Here is a 19,946-nt window from a genome sequence, read left to right as displayed (position 1 = left end):
ACAACGAAGAGGTTAAGGACGACAGCGACGACTACGTCGCGTGCATTCTCCAGGAATGGCAGCTGGCCATGGTGGAGGGCCGGAAGTTTGAGTACCCGGACAACATGACGGACGACGAGATCACAAGGCTCGGCGTCCTCGTCTCGAAGAACGACAGAACTTTCCTGCCGCCGCTGCCCCGGTACGCCATCGGCATCATGCCGCCGGGCCTGTCGGAGGAATAAACCCTACGACTGGCGCTACAGGACTCGGCCACGCCACAACCGCCGCCTCCACCTCCGCCGTACAACCCGTGGGGTCCCCACCTCAGGCCTGGGCTCCTCCACCTCCGCCACAGCCATGGGCTCCTCCACCTCCGCCACAGCCCTGGGCGCCTCCACCTCCGCCACAGCCACAGGACTGGGCTCCTCCACCTCCAGCACCGTCGGCGCGCCCGGCGTACGTTCCGCCGGTTCCCAAATGGCCGTGGGTGGTACCGGAGCTCGTCTTGATCGACAGCGACGAGGAGAAACAGTAGGCGCAGGCGTTTAGGGTTTTTTTCCATGTGTTCAACTATGTAAATTATGTTTTCATGTTATAAAAAAAGGAAATTCGAGAAAAAATGTGTCGTGCTGCTGGAGCCACCCCCAACGCAAACGGACACACGATCAATTTCGACCATTTTAACCATCTCAAACAGACGCGCGTGGATAGTTTCGGACGATGAAATGCGTCGCCCGTTGGAGATACACTGATGGGTTTGTGAGAGAGGCTTCTTTTCTAGGCCTTGCGAGAAGGTATGGCGCGCCTGTGCATCAATTTTGGCGTGAACCGATCCATCCGTTGGCTACCCATCTAGATCGGCAGCACGACGAATTTAATGCGTCCTGCAGTGTTTGTCCGGCAGATCCAGTTCCGAATTGATTGCGTGACACGTTTAGCTCTTCCCATTACTCGGTGGGGTGCGTACGGGCGGTTTTGGTTTGAACACCGTGTCCTGTGTGCGGCGAACCATTGGGCCTAGCCAGTAGCCACGAGCCATGTACTGATGTACGCATTGGTACATGTTGCTTCCAGAAAGAAGGAAAGACGAGAAGAGTACAGACTCAAATTGCTCATTTGCATCCCCCGGCACGGCAAAGTATAATTACTCGATAGTACGAGATACTACTACGTAGTACTTTCCTGCTACTGGATGCACAAGGCCACAGCCCATCGTACGTGACAGTGTGACACGGTAATTGTAGATGGAAATTGCCATGACAGCGAACACGCAGTTAAGCTGGACTGCCGAGTTGCACCGGTGAACACGCAGCTGTCTTTGTTTATCTTAGTTACCTGTGAGGCTGTGACTCGGTTAACGCCGTACTCAGGCCACCAAATTGGACAATACCTTACCTTGTTTCACGAAGTTTTTTTTTTCCGCCAAGAGGGTCAGCAGGTAGTGAGGTATCTATCGGTGTTATTATGGCATATTCCACGGCTCGGATCTAGCGATCCCGAGAGCATATTCACAAACTCGCAATCAGGCGGCCGTAATGGAGGGGACCAACCACCTCTTGGATCGTGGCTCGCTTCCGGTCGCTGCCGAGCTCGTGCCGTTGCAACAGGGCAAAACGACGTGCCCGTGCCGCGGAATCGAACCTGAAGTGAAAAGCAACAAAAAAAAATACAAGTAAAATATTCTCGGTTCGCGTCTGTCGAGTCGATCGATCTCCGTGGTAAAGCGGCGGGGCCGTGACGAGAGCACAACGTCGACACCTTTGTTTGTAAATGTAAAAGGAGTAGGAGTAGACCAGCTCGTACGGAGCACGGAGCTGCACGCACGCACGCACGCAAAATTACACGCACCGGCAGCACAAGCCACGAAGAGGAAGAGGGGAAAACGGAGAAACCCACGGCACGAGGAACGCGAAAGCACCTCTCTCTTCTCCTGCTCTGAGTTGCTTCCTCGCGCCGAACTCGAATCCTCCGCTCCGTGCCGCCGCGCGAGAGGGCTCCGCCGGAGATCGAGGAGGAGGGAGGCGCACGGGAGGCGGGAGATGGCCGGCGGCGTGGTGAACTACCCGCTCGTCGCGGGGCTCATCGCCTTCGCGCTCGCGCAGTCCACCAAGTTCTTCACAACCTGGTCAGCCGCCCCGCCCCGCTCCCCTATCTCCTCCGCGTTACATTTCTAGGCGGCGGTTTTGGCCCCGCGGCCCCGGCAGTAGCATTGCTTGAGCCTGTGCAAGCGTGTTAAATTTTGGTGGTTGGGGTTCCTAGTGGCCTGTCAGGTTAGCATGAAGGTGAGCGGGGATTTAGATTTGAGACCCGCGAGGAATCGGCGTTTGCTAATTTTGGTCTGCTTTTAATTTTGTAGTTCGGCGGATCAGTTCCGTAGCTACGCGTCTAGGCCGCGGATCCTCGCCAAATTTGGCGAGATCTTCCTCCTATTTCTGCGTTCTGCTTCTGCAAACAGATATGGGTGAACTATCCGAGGAATATCTGTGAACGAGACGCAACTGAAAAATCTGAAATGCCAGATGCCACCGGATGCCAATATTTAGCGAACTACTTATTAAACTTGTCACAAATTTTAGTCACATCACTATTAGTCATGAGGCTTTACCTATTAACCTGACAACCTTTTGTTTTATTTGTGTGAGGGAATCTGAGAATTTTGTTTTATCTGGACCACTGCGTGAGCCGGTAGGGCGCATCAGAAGTTTTGGTGGTCTGTAGCTTGCGGGCGTAGCACGAAGGTGACCGGGGATTTAGATTCGAGACTTTCGTGGAGTCGGCGTTCACCAAGTTTAGGCTGATTTTCAATTCTGTAATTCGGCGGATCAGTTCCGTAGCTAGGCGCCTAGACCGCGGATCCTCACCAAATTTAGCGAGATCTTCCTCCTATCTCTGCGTTTCACTTTGATATGGTAGTATTTATACTAGTATGATCTGCAGCAACTGCTTATGTCAAAAGATATTTACGAAATATCCAAAGAAAAACTGTGAACGAGAGACAACCGAAATGCCAGATGCCATGTGATGTGGATATTTAGGGAACTAGTGCAAAAGAACATGTCACAAATTTTAGAATATATATGTTTTTCTCTCCGAGTAGTGGAGAGACACCACTGGATCACTTTACTGTTAGTGTTATGAGGTTTTAGCTATTAACCTGAAGGCCTTTTGTTTAATTTCTGTGAGGGAATCTAAGAAGTTTTTAGGGTCATTCAGAATTTCAGATGGTTTGGTGAGGCACTTCGAAGTCTATTCTTATTTTATTTTCACACTAGTTCTGGGTCTACTATCAGATAAGGGCTGGATTCTCGTCCAATTGCGATTGCTGAAACAAATTGGCTGCATGTTCAATGCTAGATGCGAATTGGTTGTATAGTATTACATGTATTTCCTTGGTTTGGCCACTCAGATGTATAATCAGAAATTTGTGATGGTCCTGCCCATAAGAATCATCTACAAGTAACCAAAGTAGCTTTTGCTCTTTCTGATGATCTAGGTCAAAATGGTTGGTATGGGACTATAGGCATGAAGTGTGCCGCGCCCTCATAATCAATGTTTCATTTATCTCACAGGTTGTGAGATAATTGTAGTGCGCATTACCATTTGCTGTCTCGTGCTGCATATTATTCGAAATAAGAAAATCAGTTGTTTGGCAACCATTCGAACAAGCACACTCGCCTGAACTGGCGCCAGGACAAATATTTGATAACACCCTGCGGAAGTTAATCGCTTATGTTATCTTGTTATGATCTGGAGTAGTATGGAGGAGGTGGCTTCCATTTCTACAGCTGTATAACTATCTTCAGGCTGGGTTTGGAAGGGGCAAGGAATGTCTAGACCGTCAGTTAACTATGTGTTTCAAACTGCACTTCTGCCAAACCTTTGTATTATCTGCAATTTATCTTATCATAGTCTTCACAGAAGCATGGGTAAACTGGTAATATGCATGCTAAAATGGCTTGTCACTTTCCTACCTCATACATTTGTTGTTCTCTAAAGCAATTAATAAAAAAATGGTTTTATGTAGGTATAAAGAGAAGCGTTGGGATGCCAGGCAATTTATAGCTTCTGGAGGGATGCCATCATCTCATTCAGCCACAGTGACAGCACTTGCAGTGTCTGTTGGAATCCAAGAAGGCTTTCGTAGTGCCACATTTGCAACTTCAATGATACTTGCATGTGTGGTGAGTACATGCTTGAAATTCTCTATATAATCCTTTATTGTAACCAGATGATCTTAAGCTTTAGCTACTTCTACTGCATGAGTATCCTAAGATAGAGGAGAATATCAGACTATCTGCATTCCCTTTGTTGCTTTCATCTCTATTTATCTCTTCTGCTTTCATGTGGTATTTCGCACATTGCTTTTGAGATTCGCTATTGTATGTTGCAAAACTACTAGTTAGCAGCACTGACCTGATAGCTTTCATATTTGCGCCTCTGAACACTGATATAATGAGGACACACTTGCACATCAAACGCTTCTGTGGCTAAAACCTTTGATTTTGTTTTTAGGTGATGCATGATGCTTTTGGTGTTCGGTTACATGCTGGAAAACAGGCAGAGGTTTGTCAATCTCATCCTAATAGACTTATGGTAAAACAGTACTATGAAAAAACATAGAAGGGTTTCTGCTTTGGCTGCCCTGATTATAAGCTAATAATTCTGTCTATAACTGGCATACAGTTTTTTCACATGGAACAACTGTTTGTTTTCTACTATTCCACTGGAGGTTAATTAATTGAATTGCACTTGAACATATATATTAATTAGACTTTCTCCTCGTTTTGATGCACTCGAATTGAGGATACCAGTACCTGTAAGTATAAATTACAGCTAAATGGTTATCAAGATGTTGAAATTATTCTGTTGTTCTTTGCTGCTAGCATTCAGTGTGCAGTAAGTTGAGAAAATATCACACTGTACCCTGATTCTACTCCTCAAAATTCAAAATTATAAGTTTATAGAAATTTCTAAAAAATGGTGGGTGTTCACAATCAGTATAATTTTAAGAACCAAGTTTGAAATACACAGAGAAACGAAAAAGACAAATCCAACATGAATAGTGTCACAAAAAGACAAAGCACAAAATGACGCTATTGACAAGTTTGTTTGTCTTTTTTTTTCTCTATGTATTTTTCGAATTTGGTTCTCAAAATTATTGGATTGTAAACACACATCCTGTGAACGCTCACAAATTTTTCCGAAATTTTTAGGAACTTCTAAATTTGAATTTTGAGGAGTGGTATCGTGTGAAGTGTAGTATCACCTGATATGTGCAGAATGGGGAGTATGCACCACCAAGAATGTTTCCCTGAAATTGGCTATAATTTCTATGTTTGACTGGATGCTATTCTCCATGATTCCTTGAACACTTGATAAGCAGTTGATGAATATCATGAGACAACATGTATGGCCTGGACTTTATCAACTAAAATTTCCCTATATTGTGATAGTGACAACTGTACGTGTACAGATCCTCATTGACATGATAAGTAGCATAGAAGTGTGATGCATCGTTTTTGTTTGAGATGATAATTTTTTCCTGTTTACCTGCTGCCATCACTTGTTATGTTGAATTGCTGATTTGGATAAGACAGTACAGATGCACCATGCAGTCTTTCCAACTTTATGCAACACTGAAGCAAGATGGAAACTAATATTTTTGATGCAAATCCTATTAGGTGCTGAATCAAATTGTCTACGAGCTGCCTATAGAGCATCCACTCGCAGAGACAAAGCCATTGCGTGAAATTCTTGGACACACAGTTCCTCAGGTTAGCTTACATGCTTTAGCTTCCCTTTTTTTTTTGAAAAGAGGGCAAAATTTTTGCCCTATTCCATTAATTAAGAAAGGATTGTAACAATATTACAAGGACCGTAACCCTATTACAACAAGCATTACTCTCCCGGCATCAAGTTGCCCATGCGCGTGGCGCCCGCTAGCTTCCCTATATTGGTGTATGTAGCCTTGCAACAAGTTAAGCAAATTAGTTGTCCATACATGAAGTAGACAAGATTGACTACTAGAACTCTTTCAGAGCATCATTTGTGAGTTACTTCAACGGCTAGCGGATAAGTCACATCGGAAGATATTCTTAACTGTAGCATGTTTTAGGATAGGAGCTGCGATTATTGAATAGTTTCGTCATATGATCAAATCCACTTCTGTTAACCAATACTCTCATAACTCAAGTCAATTCGGACTGATAGTTGTTAGTACTTGATAGTTCCTCACCCGTATGGGTTATGGTGAATATGTGTGCCCATAGTCTTCTTTTTCACCCTTTGCGATTTTTTGCGTACATGTTCATCTCGTAAGATTGGACATTTCTCTTATCGTAAGAATATATTATTTTCATAACAATGATTATATCAGATGCACTGGATGTAAAACATACTTTGTTTTTACATCTCAGGTGGTGGCCGGTTGCATCCTTGGAATCCTCACAGCTGTAGTTATGCTCTTAGCTCTGGGTAGTTACTAGCCACGTTGCTCCTAGATATTGGCAATACTTGGATCATCAAATATCAGATCGATGATGAGTGTTGTCTTGTAAAGAATGGAAAAATGTTCTCCTCTTTGATGTGATGTGTACAAGTGGTTTGTTCATGATGGTGCTACAAGTTTTAACTGATTTTAGATCCGTGTCGTAGGATGGAGGTTGTAACTGCAGTTGGTACTGTAAATCTGAGATGTCTACTGTCGATCAGAACCTCATGTTGAATGTTTGCTGTACCGCTAGCAAGTGATGTGTAGCTTCAGGGGCGATGAATCTGAATAGCTGAGATCATGTCATCAACTTCACCTTCTGGGTACGGAATTATTTATAATTGTATTTGATCCAACGAGTAGTAAGAAACATGACCGAAAATATAAGGCAACTTGATACACAGTCACACATAGTGTCCCTGTCTCAAAGACGAGTATATATTGTGTAAGCAACAACAAGGCCAACTTAGGTTTTGTATACGCATGCCGCGATGTTCTTGATTCAGATTCTCAGAGCTTGGATGCCGGCGCTCTGGGGTGGTGCACCACGATGAGGCCGTAGGCGTCCAGCGTGAGGAAGTCGTCCAGCTCCGGCGCCACGCACTGCCGGCTGAAGATCTTGCCAGCTTCAGCGTAGCGACCCCGCCGGAACCTCTCCACGCCGACTTCTGCCCGGACTCTTGCCATCTCCTCCTCCACGACGCGCGCGAGCAGCTCGGGCGTTGCACGCACTGCCACGCCGCCGGCGTCCAGCGTCGCACCATGCCGCAGCCACTGCCAGTTCTGCACGCGGCTGATCTCGGCCGTGGCCGCGTCCTCCATCAGGTTGTAGAGCGGCACGGAGCCGGACCCGCCCAGCCACGCCGCCAGGTACTGCACGCCGACGCGGGTGTTGAGCCGCAGCCCCTCCACCGTGCGTGCACCGCGAGGAGGCTGGATCAGGTCCTCCTCCGTGATCGCGGCAGCGTCGGCGGGCGCCGCGGCGGCGTTGATCTGGTTGGCCTTCCCGCCCAGGTGGCCCTCGAAGACCTCCCGTATCGCCGGGATGAGCCCCGGGTGCGCCGCCCACGTGCCGTCGTGCCCCGCGCGCACCTCTCTCAGCTTGTCCCCGCGCACCAGCTCCAGCGCCGCCTCGTTCGCCGCCGCGTCGTCCTTGATCGGGATCTGAGCTGCCTGCCAATCAACACACACGCAGTGGAGTTAATCAGCTGGGAACTAGCTAGCGATGGAGAGCTTGGTTGGTTGGTCAGTCACCATGCCGCCCATGGCGTGGACTTGACGGCGGTGGCAGGTGCGGATGAGGAGGTGGGAGTAGGAGCGCATGAAGTGCTGCGCCATGCCGACGAGGGCGCGGTCGGGGAGGAGGCGGTCCGGGTGAGCGCGGAAGGTCTTGACGTAGCTGAAGATGTAGTCCCACCGGCCGCAGTTGAGCCCCGCCGAGTGGTCCCGCAGCTCGTGCAGGATCTCGTCCATCTGGAACACCGCCGGCAGCGTCTCCACCAGCACCGTCGCCCTGATGCTCCCCCGCTCGATCCCCACCACCCTCTCCGCCCTCTCGAATACCCCGTTCCATATCCTCGCTTCCCTGCACGTTAGCAAAGCTCCATCAGCATCACGAAGGTGCGCACACACAGACACACACTACATACTGGCGAGCCGCGTTACTGCCGGCCGCGCGGACGTACCTGGAGTGCTCCATCTTGGGGAGGTAGAAGAAGGGGCCGAACCCGGCGCCCTGGCCGGCGCGGAAGGCGGCGTGGCTGTGGAAGAAGTAGAGCCCGAAGTCGACGAGGCAGCCGATGGCCGGCTCGCCGTCGATGAACACGTGCGCCTCCGGAAGGTGCCACCCCCGCGGCCGGACGAAGAGCTTCGCGGTGCGCTCGTCGAGCTTGTACACCCGGCCGCCGCGCGCCGCGTCGCGGAAGGTTATGGTGCCGGCCACGGCGTCCCGCAGGTTCACCTGCCCGCGCATCAAGTTCTCCCACGTCGGCGCCAGCGCGTCCTCGAAGTCAGCCTGCCGCGTCGTCCCGTGTCACGTTTCATTTTTTTCTTTCAATCGCATGCACGCTTGGCTCGTACGTACGCGTATGGGGTGCTTACCATGAAGACCTTGGCGCCGGAGTTGAGCGCGTTGATGACCATCTTCCTCGGGTCGGCGGGGCCGGTGATCTCCACGGTGCGGTCCGCGATGGCCGGCGGCACGGGCGCGCACGTCCACTCGCCCTCGCGGACGAACTTCGTCGCCGGGTCGAACCGCGGCAGCTCGCCGGCGTCGTAGCGCCGCTGCGTCTCCCGCCGGCGCTCCATGGCGTGCCGGACGGCGCCGCGGAACTCGCGCTGCAGGCCGGCCACGAAGGACAGCGCGTCGCGGGTGAGGATGGCCGCGAACTCCGGGTCGTAGCGGCCGCGGATGTCCACGCCCTCCGGCGTGTCGTAGGACGCCATGGCGATGGGCATGATGGGCATCGTGTTGAGCTAGCTTGACTTCGTGCGAGCTCTGAGCGTGAGCGGGAACGGGAGTGTGACTGTGTGTTTTCTTTGGTGACCATGGAGTGCGCATATATACGCACACATGGGGCACACGACGAGGCGCAATGCCATGGATCAGGAATTAGGGTGAGTGACGAAGACTTGGAACAGGTTGCGGTTACGATAAGGGAAGCTGCTGCCGTGGTGCGCCGCTCTGTGGTGTAACCTTGTGCATCAGCGTGCATGCATGGCCATAGCACGGTTGGCGTAGCTTGTTTCTTTGGCGTACTGAGGACGAGGAGATTGTTTTACTACCAGTAGTGTTGGCCGTTTCTGTTCCAGTTCTTATCCACCTGCCCAGTGGAAGTTTCAGGCTGGACTCTAGGAACAGAGATTGAAGAGCCGTGCCGTCATGTGCCAAACTGGAACTCCCTTCCCTTTGATAGTTCGATCCATAATAAATATCGTGGGTTTAGTTTCAAATTTATCTAAATTTGAACTAAGCTCATAATGGTTATTATGGATTGGAGGGAGTAATAAACTATCTTCCTTCTGAAGGTAGTTTTATCGTTTAGTTTTTTCTATGAGTCGCAGAATTCGTGCAAAGTTACATAAAGGCTGGGAGCTGCAGCGTCTTCATCCCACAGTGGGAGTTGCATGCCGAGGTTATAGCTAGATTATACACAAAGATAGTTGAATCTTCCACTAAAAAGAGATATTTGTTATGTTAGGTAGGCTCAAATAGTACACACCAACAAAAAGTAGTCTCAAATAAAATGGAAAATACATTCATGTTCATGGGTGACAACCAAATAAAATACCCTAATATAACAAAAGGCAGGCCAAGCAGTATAATAATGTCGCGCATATACATGGCTAAAGGGGTAATTCGGTTTTCCAAATCAATGGATTAACCTCAATGAGTTTGATTGATTTTGAGTGAGTTAGGAAGGTTTCGAGTTATTATCCTTGAGTTGCAAAGTTCGATGCAGATTACCAAACACAAGAAAAAAATCATGTGAACTACTTCAATCACAAAGTGTATTTTAAATTCTTCTGCGCAATGATTACAAGCATTGAAGAGTCAATATCAATGAAGGAAAATTACTAATGGGTTGCTAGCTAATTGTCGAACTCACACAAACAAGAATGGCATATTTGATAATGATGGAGCCACTAGCAAGAAACTATGTCAATTATTTGAAAATAAACTTCTCATAGGCACCTCGTATACTCTAGACTTTTCTATTTATTTGCACCTAAGATAGATAATAATGCTCACTCCAAGAACCCTAATCAAGATCTTTGTTAGACCTTATGATTTTGAGTTACCTTATGAACATATATACTACAATGCACACAAAAACATATATAGACTATACTAATCTATACTGGCATAAACTATGTTGGGGAAGCATGTGATTTTCTCAACAATAAAAAAGTCAGATGCAAGAAGATTCAAGAATGAACAATTAACCTAATTTGCCGAAACATGCAATTTAAATTTATTGCGAAAGTAGGGTGTTGGCATATGTTAGAAATGTGTAGCAAATAAGATCATATCTTGGTATTTAGCATCACAATGTGAAACAAATAAGATTCAATCTTGGTATGACTGAAACATAATAATTTAGATCTCATATTGACATAGATAATTATTAAAAAGTAAGGAAGTTTAGTACAAATAAGCCATCACTGCATGTATTGCCATACCACTCATCTGTTGTATGGGTCAATGTAGTGGCAGAGATTCGCCCCGACATGCCTAGTCAGCTGGCCATGCTCTTCCTAGGATCCTCCATAAGGTTAAAATGGATATTGAAGAATTAATCGTTAGTTTGCATATGCAAGAAAACCACCAGTTTGCATAGGCAAGAAAACCACCAGCCATGAGCCTTTGTAATCTGACCAGGCTTTGTAGCTAGACTAGCTTCGCCACTGGATCATAGGTCGATGTTTCTTGCCACCATTTGAAATGGAGTCAATGAGTCCTGCTATCTGGATAAGAACGGGCGACCATAAGTAACTCAAAATCTAGGAAAAAAATAGAATGATTTTGTCACGCAGTGTTAGTCCCACACAATAGTTTTGCGTAGTCTATGTTTTAGTTACAATATTTCTTTACACTTTTGTTGTACTAAGATTTGTAAATTTCAAAACGGTGACTTACTAACTGCATGCACAGAGTAATAAAATGGACTGACATGTTTGGTTGTCAACACATCAACCGAGTTATCACGAGTTACCCCTTGTCAGACCTTGCCTTAAAGAGGTCCCTTCCTCATCCACCAACCCCGTTTCTTGGCCCAAGTCTCTGACAGCTATGATGATCCCTCTGCATGTTATGAACTAGAGGAAGTTTCATGGTTCCAAACAATAAAACTTCACACGTCAAGCTATATTCACAAAGAACAGTGCAGACGTTGCTATGATTTCATAATTATCGAGATACATACTGTACATTCTAGTTGTGGCAATAAGTACGCAAAATCCAACTAGTATATGACGGCCTATCTTATTTGGGACATCTCTGGCGATTTTGATGAACCTAATGGCTCGTCGAGAATACCTGCTAGAGACAGAACAAAACAACTGCCAATGATGTGAAAATATCTCTAGAAGTTTATGTTCATTTCTCGGACCATGAGACACGTTACACCTGATAATATATATCTATCAAAACGGGCCTCCATCACTATAAGGGTTCTTGATGCTCGGGGGTGGTGTACTGCCATCACCATGTCGAGTGCTTCAACCACTAGTGACAAGCCACGCTATCACTCAAAAGTGAATCTTTTCCTTTATGCGTGTCTCCACATGTCTCTTGAATTGTATACTACTTCATACTCCGTCTTGTGATACTGATAGGTTACCGACGAGGAGTACAAGAGCATGGGAGGAAGCCTCAAGCGCACGTGGACTCAAGACCGACATCATAGAAGCATGTAAGAGAAGAAGGAAGAAGCAGCTACCAAAGCCCTATAATATCTAGCCTCAAGGCACTGGAATATTCTGCCCCAACCAGCACTGCGAATCTTTGGCCTGACCCGGGTATCTGGTCTTCACTTACCTCGGACATTCCTTCCTGCCGATGCACATCAGATATGGGTGAAAGATCGAGATGTCGCCTAGAGGGGGGGGGGGTGAATAGGCAATTAAAACTCTTACGGATTTGTCTTGTATAAATGCGGAATTAAACTATCGTTTAGTTTACAAGCACAGACCCTAGATATGCTAAGCTCAACTAAGTGTAACAATATCAATTAGAGCTAAGCAAGATAGGCACAAGATATATGTAGCACAAGTGATAGCAAGATATATGTACTTCAAGCACGATGGCTATCACAAGGTAAGAGAGCTCGGGTATAAAAATAACCGAGGCATGCGGAGACGAGGATGTATTCTCGTGTTCCCTTGCTTTGCAACAAGGTACGTCACGCTTGGAGGAGTGGAGGTCCCACGAAGGATTCCCCGCGCCACGAAGGCTCACCCTATTCTCCGAACCACACCCACGAAGGATAATGACCCTTTCCTTATGGTTAGCTTTTCCTCCGCTTCGGAGATGGCAAGCTCCACAACCACTTCAAAAGCTCCACGAAGGAGAAGCCCGGGCATCTTCACAATCTTCTTGAAGAGATCACCGGAGCACCAACCGCCAAGCCAACTAGGAGGTCTCCCTCCAAGAGTAACAAGCTCACGGTCTCTCACTCGAACTAATCGTGGTGGAGAGCTCAACACTATGCAATGATGCAAAGCAAGAACACTAGAGGTGTTCAAGTCCTTCACTCTCAAATCTCACCCAAATAACAAATGCTAGGATGAGATTGGAGAGGAAGAACAATGGGGAAAGTCAACAAAAGACTCCAAGATCTAGATCCCAAGAGTTCCCCTCACTTAGAGGAGAAATAGATTGGTGGAGGTTGTAGATCTAGATCTCCTCTCTTAGATCCCTCAAGAATGAGCAAGAATCATGTGGGGAATCAAGAGAGAGAGCAAGTTCTTCCAAGAGCAACAACGGAGGTGAAGAAAGGGGAAGAACTAGTTGTTTCAAGGTGGAAGAAGGTCTATTTATAGCTAGGAGCAAATAAAACCGTTGGGGGGAAAAAGACAAGGAAAACTGCAAGAAATCGGGCTGAAAAAGTGGCCCAGCCGGCGGCCCAGCCGGCCGACCGGATTTGGCGCTGAGGAGGCCGGTGGCCTGTCCGGTCGGGCCGGCCTGCCAGCCGGGCGGGGCGCATGGGCCGCGCGAAGAAGCCAGGTCCAGGCGGGGCAAGTCGGGCGCGCCAGCCGCGCATGGGCGGCGCGTAAGGGAGAGGCTCCGGGGTCCCGGCCAAGCCGGGAGATGCGCCGGCAGGCCGGTCACGGACCGGGCCTCGCAGCCGGACTTGGGCCAAAAGGCCCCTGGATCCCGGCCGGATGGCACCGGTGCCAGGGCCGGTCTTCGACCGGGTGGGCCGGCGGTTGGGCCGGTCCGGCCGGCTGCCCCATTCCCTTTTTTTTCTTTTATTCTTTTCTTTAATAACTTTTGCTCCCGAACCCCGAATGATATGAAACCAATTTTGTTGGAAAGATAACGACGAATAGAACCCCAACAAAAACTGGAAATATGGAGACTCCTCACAGGATATTTTTAGATGTTTTTAGAGAGGGAGTCTCCCACCGTCAAGAAACGGTGAAGACGTCCAAACTCGAAAACGCAATAGAAGATGCATGCGGATTCCGTTTTCGATGAACTTGGGCTTGTTGTAAAGCTAGCAACAAGCTCAAGAACCTCACACAGAGAAACACCAAGAAGCAATAAGTATATGCAAAGTATGCAAAGGGTTGAGCTCCCTAAGACGATGTGATCAAGTTACCCAACCGAAAGCCCCTCTTAATAGTGCGGCTATCTATCCTATAATCCGGTCTCCCATCAACCATCTTGAGACCGGTAAAAGGAAAACCTATCAAGGTCACACCTGTGCCTTGCGCATCCCGCTTGATCTTGATGATAACTCTTCAAGCTCTACACAAGCCGGAATGCCTTACTTGATCATCGTTGCTTCGTGAAGACTCGCAAATGCTCCCCCATACACCATGATGGGAAAGCTCCATTGATGCACATCTTCATATGTCCAATGTCACCAAATGGACGGCAAGCTTCAAGCATGTGATCCACTTGAGATGCTCATCTTGAACTTGCACGACTCAACCTTGTATCTTCTAACCGATGATCTTGATGCCAATACACAAGGTATATCTTTATCTTCATGGCATCCATACTTGAATCCAACATATGGAGTACAAGTAGTACCTATGGAATATTCCTTCATATAAACTCAATGAAAATATTAGTCCATAGGGGTTGTCATTAATTACCAAAACCACACATAGGGGCAATATACCCTTACAATGGGTCAAGCACATGTAATCTCAAGATACCCTTGCATGCCCAAACTACCCCTAGCTCATGGATGGTTATATATATGCCCCCACCCTCATTAGGAAACCCTAGAATGGATATGATGATGAATTAGGCTTATTCCTCCTTTCCCAATGGAGCTAGGGAACCCCTTTATCTTTTTGACACTAAATCTTTGAGTTGTATCAAGGATCCTTGTGAGTTATCTTTTCTATTTAGTGACATCATCACGGTTGGTCTCTTGCTTTGCAATTCTACCTTTGGTATTTTGCTTTGCACCTCTTCCAAATTGTGATCGCTTCATCATTCTAGAATTCCATCCCTTGCTTGGCAATCTTTCCACTTGCAATTCTACGTTTATGTCTTTTGCCTATGGATCCTATTGAGTTGGTGAATCGGGCCACGAGGGCAACCGATGTATGTGGTGTGAGTTTGTATCTTTTATTCCCCCTCGTGTTCTTGGTCAACCCAAACAAATCCATGAAGATGGGGCCAACCCTTGGGCTTCTCCCTTATCAGTTCTCCTATCGAGATAGTAGTTTTTTATTTTATTCTGATCCCCGTGAAACACTTTTCTTTCTCATGCAGGTTAAAATTTGAACAACCAGATTATTATAATAAACTCTCGTTATTTTTTAAATCTAGAGACGTGAAAATGAATGATCATTTCTTTACATTATTGCCTATCTTCAACACATTTTCTCCCTCGCACATTATGTAATCCTACCCGCGCTCCCTCAAGAAAAAACCCCCTCTCCGGCCATCCCAGCCATTGTGGAATTTAGCATGGACTTGCAATGGGTCAGTTTTCCATGTCAGATTCCCCTCTACCACCCTTGTCACTTGCAAGTGAGATTTGTTCCGAACCCATCAACTTGAGTTATTGCCCGAGAACTTAAAATTACACTGTATATTGTATTATATGCCTTTTTTAACAAAGGGCAACATGGCCCTATCTTAAAGACCGTGTGAACACTCATTATTCGAAGAAGTGATATGACGTTTCCCTTATCATCTGTAGGGTTGAAGTAGTAAGAAAAAACCTCGCTTCTCGACCAGCCTAGAGAGAGATGCATTTTTTTCGTGCCATACTGTATGAAGTGTGAGGATATCCTGGGTATAAGCACTAGTACTAGCATATATACAATTTTTTCATCAACCAAAAGCATATACTTACATTTTCCACGTCATTACTAGTATCACCGGTCTCTTAAATTAGTTTTTCTTTCAGTGTGCTGCGCACATTTTTCTCGATCGAGTTGCATAATCTCGTAAAAATGTTCTTCGACGCATTGCAGATCACCGATTGATATTGCAGATCAAGTGAATAGACATCCTTAACCTGAATGCCGCCATCGAAAATCTTGCGCTAACGAAAATGCGGCCTCACTATTTCTTTGCCCGTGCCGTGCATCTATAAACTCGGAATCTCCTCGGCTCGCCGCTCATGTCACCGACACGCTCCTCTCGCCGCCGCCACCGCCACCGCCGCCGCCTGTAAATTCTATCGACCCACCGATGGCGAGGCCGGCGGCCAAGGTGCTGCCCGCGAAGCACCTGGCGGCGCTCGCCGTCGTCGCCGTCCTCGGACTCGTCCTCGTCGCCGACTTCCTCTGGGCCTCCTCCAGTTCCGCCTCCTTCTCCATCTGGTCCTCCTCCTTCTCCATCTGGTCCTCGAGGGTCGATATCTCCTCTCGCCCCACGGCGTCGCCGCCGCCCTCGGCGACGAAGGTGAGCCCCCAAATCTTAAACCCGACGCTTAGGGAAACTCCACTGCCTTGAATTGTTCTGTGCTCCGGCAGTGTCCGGGCGTGCGATTAGTGAGATCTGGTTCGAAATTATTGCTGCCGGGGTGCGATTAGTGTCTATACTCTCTGGTTGGAGGAGTAGAAATCCATTTGCTGCCCTGCCTCTACTGCCTTCAACGGCTCGATTCCTAATTTCCCTCGACCTAATGCAGTTCACGCGAGCAGCCCTGCCTGTGTGCTTGATTGTTAGGTGTAAGCTGTGAGAATAGATCAATGATTGCTTCTTGTGGCAATGTACATACATCGTGTCTAGGTTGTGCAACACTGATTTCTAGTTGGTAGAACGGGGAGCAAGTAAACATGTTGCTCACTTGCTTGGCTACAGTGGGCATTATTTTCCTTGCTGGTCGAAGGGCAGTGTAGGATCACATCCATTCTTAAGCCGATGTTGATTTCATAATATGTTGGAACTTAACTCCTAAACAGTTAATTAATTAATTTGTAGTTTTTGCTATGGTCTATGACTTGGATTTGAGTTCGTTTATTTGTTTGATTATCATCATTATGTACAATGGTTTCTTTCAGAACTAGCTATGTTATACTTATGTTGTACAGAAAACGAAAGACAATACATCTACAGGCTCCATGGACATAAGTGCCACTTTTGCGGATTTAGCAGCACCAGAATTGCAATGGGAGCAGATGGCTGAAGCACCTGTACCACGTTTGGATGGTGCTGCTATACAGATTAAGAATCTCTTATTTGTGTTTGCTGGATATGGCACCATCAACTATGTGAGGAATCTTGCCTGATCTTTTATTAGTTTCCAATGTTTGCCTAATTTTGTAAGTAATATCTAAGATCTGATGCTTGATGAAGAACAGCATATATCACATGTTAGTACATGGGAAGCAGTGAGGCAGTCTTACATGAATACTTTTCTTATTTGTAAGCCATGACAGAGAAGTATAATTTTATTTTGAATGACTCAAATTGGCCACCTGTACTGTGTTAGCTGAAAGTTGAATCCGCAATAATTTCCATAGTTGTGGAGGGGGAAAAACTGCACTCTCTACTGTTGTAGTGTGAGTATCTGGCTGATTGCACCCACCTTAATCTGTACTTCGTAGACTTGACAAATTAAACTGAATAAAGGAATGAGCATTAGGCTAAAGTTCAGGTGTGCTCTTGTTGGCATATTCTGTATGTTGTTTTCGTCATTGCAGAACATTAAGGTCTACCATTTAGTTATTTCCATGTGTCAGTGATGTTACCTTTTGTAACTTTCCAATGCTCTCCATTTCTAGGTGCATTCTCATGTCGATATTTACAATTTCTCGGATAACACATGGGGAGGAAAGTTTGATATGCCAAAGGAAATGGCACATTCACATCTCGGGATGGTTACAGATGGAAGGTTTATCTATGTTGTAACTGGACAGTACGGCCCACAGTGTAGGGGACCTACAGCTCGAAATTTTGTGCTGGACACTGAGACAAAAGAATGGCATGATTTACCTCCATTGCCAGTTCCTAGGTACAAGTCTTCTTTCATTTTCCTGGTTAAACCTAGGCATCATATTATGCATCATTTTTACTTGTGCTTGCATTCTTCTATTAATTTAAATACTACCTTTGGATTTTGAAGATTTGCCATTCTCTTTTTTCAGTTTCTTTCTGTAAATATTTTGTTCAGGTATGCTCCAGCCACACAACTTTGGAGAGGGAGGCTTCATGTGATGGGTGGCAGTAAGGAGGACAGACATGAACCTGGACTTGAACATTGGAGCCTCGCAGTGAAGGATGGGAAAGCATTAGAGCAAGAGTGGAGGAGTGAGATACCAGTCCCACGTGGCGGTCCACATAGGTTTGCTGCTTTGCCTTCACATGACATCTTTTGTCGTCATTTTCGTTCTTAAGGGAAATTGCTAGACACCTTATATCATTTTAAACTCTTGATATTTCTTCGTCTGGTATCTTTGAACGTTTTGTGCTAGGTCGTCTTGTGAATCAATTGTTTTCTGGTTGGCTATCTTGTAAATCAATTATTATTACTAGAATACTTTCTGGGTTAGAAATTTGGTTGCACAGTAGGCAAAGTTGATGATGATTTACATGACACATAACCTGAATCCAAAACAATACTGATGTACTGTTTAGCAGCTTAATACCTTGATCCTGACTTCTTTTGCATCAGGGCCTGTGTTGTTGCTAATGATAAGCTGCTTATTATTGGTGGTCAAGAAGGAGATTTTATGGCCAAGCCTGGATCACCTATATTTAAATGTGTTAGAAGAAGTGAGGTATGTTGATATGTTGATTAATCGGTATATAAGAAGACTTGATAATTGCTACATGTGAAGCAGGAAGTTTTACATTTTAAATATGAACTTAGATCAGTTAGTGCATTAGTTGTGGATCTTACCAATATGTCATGCATGCCTGCGTCTATTAAACTGACATTGAACACCTAGCATGATCTACACCGTGAGTCCGATTTCTTGGTTAAGCAGCACAGGAATCTACTGGAGTGCATTTTTTATAGAAAAAAAAAACAAGTCTTTTGTTCCATGAGTAGTTACAATACATTATGCCCTATCTGTCGAAAATCGTTCTCATGCTTTATATGTTCCATCTGTCGAATCATGTTTACCATAATGGGATGGATTACCCAAAAGATGATGATTTCTTAGGTCACACGTTAATTAACTTGCTTCTGTGAAATGTTTCATCTTGTAGTTACATTGTTCTCTTACAGAATTTTCTCATCTTAACTCTTCTATTGACCTTCTCCCTATGCAGATAGTGTACAGTGATGTATACATGCTTGATGACGGAATGAAGTGGAAAGAACTTCCACCTATGCCAAAGCCAGATTCACATATAGAGTTTGCTTGGACGAATGTCAACAATTCTCTAATTATTGCTGGTGGGACCACAGAAAAGCACCCAATAACTAAAAAGATGACCTTGGTTGGCGAAGTATTTCGGTTCAATTTGGAAACACTGGTACATATCATTCCTTACACCTTTTTTCTAAGAAAATATTTCATGAAAGGAGGGGAAGATGGGAAATATTGCCTTAGGTTACTATTAACATGCTATTATTTGCCATGTGATGCTTCTTTTTATGGTCTGCTCTCAAATACTGTTAAAGCATTCTGCCCATCGAAATTTCTAATCTAGAGTGATATTCTGCCAAATTTCAAGCTAAGTAACTTTAAGAAAAAAACGATGGGACGGGAATCTTCAAAAGACGCATTGTGATGTTACTGAAATTCCATCTGCATACAGGAATGGAGTGTGATCGGGCGGTTACCTTTCCGAATCAAGACCACTTTGGTAGGATACTGGGATGGCTGGCTGTACTTCACTTCTGGGCAACGAGACAAAGGCCCAAGCAACCCATCTCCTAAAAAGGTTGTCGGTTGTATGTGGAGAACTAAGTTGCTGTTGTGATTTTCTAACGGAGAACAGATACGAGTTGGGCATTCTTTATGTATTCTTTTGGCACATAACTGTTTCATTCCCCTTTGGTGGGCGAGTCGTTTATCGTCATACGAATTGTCTTGATTTAGCATGCACCATCACATTATGTGATGGGTCTGTTGTAGTATGTTTTTTTGTAGTTATACCATAGAGCAGCTCACATTTAACGACTTTGTACAGAGGATCAATTATTCTATGCAGCTGTCCTAATCTTGCAGACTAACATATACTGTAGTGTTTCTTGATGAACCATCTTACTCTTGTATATCAAATCGCCGGAGAGAAATATCCTGGATATAAATACTGCTAGTGATATCAGATACTGAAGGATTCTCACTGTTTTTACTATCTCCTTTTCCTTGCAGA

At 45.8% G+C, this 19,946-nt stretch overlaps 3 protein-coding genes across 3 annotated transcripts; 2 read left to right on the top strand and 1 right to left on the bottom strand.

Annotated features, from left to right (window-relative positions):
- The first annotated feature begins 1,990 nt into the window (after window positions 1–1,990).
- LOC124674205 (uncharacterized membrane protein YuiD-like) lies at window positions 1,991–6,828 on the top strand. The gene is made up of 5 exons (XM_047210243.1): window positions 1,991–2,107; window positions 4,007–4,163; window positions 4,495–4,545; window positions 5,664–5,756; window positions 6,399–6,828. The coding sequence occupies exons 1-5, from the start codon at window positions 2,022–2,024 to the stop codon at window positions 6,465–6,467; spliced, it is 456 nt and encodes a 151-aa protein (XP_047066199.1). The 5' UTR covers window positions 1,991–2,021; the 3' UTR covers window positions 6,468–6,828.
- Window positions 6,829–6,948: 120 nt separating this feature from the next.
- On the bottom strand, window positions 6,949–8,929 carry LOC124674204 (malate synthase-like). The gene is made up of 4 exons (XM_047210242.1): window positions 8,573–8,929; window positions 8,158–8,486; window positions 7,727–8,057; window positions 6,949–7,645 (listed from the first exon to the last, which is right to left on the bottom strand). Exons 1-4 carry the CDS (start codon window positions 8,927–8,929, stop codon window positions 6,983–6,985), a joined length of 1,680 nt encoding a protein of 559 aa, XP_047066198.1. The 3' UTR covers window positions 6,949–6,982.
- A 6,916-nt stretch (window positions 8,930–15,845) lies between these two features.
- Window positions 15,846–19,741, top strand: LOC124674924 (kelch repeat-containing protein At3g27220-like). The gene is made up of 7 exons (XM_047210980.1): window positions 15,846–16,073; window positions 16,706–16,885; window positions 17,399–17,628; window positions 17,788–17,958; window positions 18,289–18,394; window positions 18,894–19,100; window positions 19,386–19,741. Exons 1-7 carry the CDS (start codon window positions 15,861–15,863, stop codon window positions 19,548–19,550), a joined length of 1,272 nt encoding a protein of 423 aa, XP_047066936.1. The 5' UTR covers window positions 15,846–15,860; the 3' UTR covers window positions 19,551–19,741.
- The last annotated feature ends 205 nt before the right edge of the window (window positions 19,742–19,946 follow it).

This window comes from Lolium rigidum, chromosome 7, assembly GCF_022539505.1.
Source record: "Lolium rigidum isolate FL_2022 chromosome 7, APGP_CSIRO_Lrig_0.1, whole genome shotgun sequence".
NCBI lineage: Eukaryota > Viridiplantae > Streptophyta > Magnoliopsida > Poales > Poaceae > Lolium > Lolium rigidum.
The sequence above is the reverse complement of the archived record's forward strand: the minus strand, read 5'-3'. Positions and strand labels throughout refer to the sequence as shown.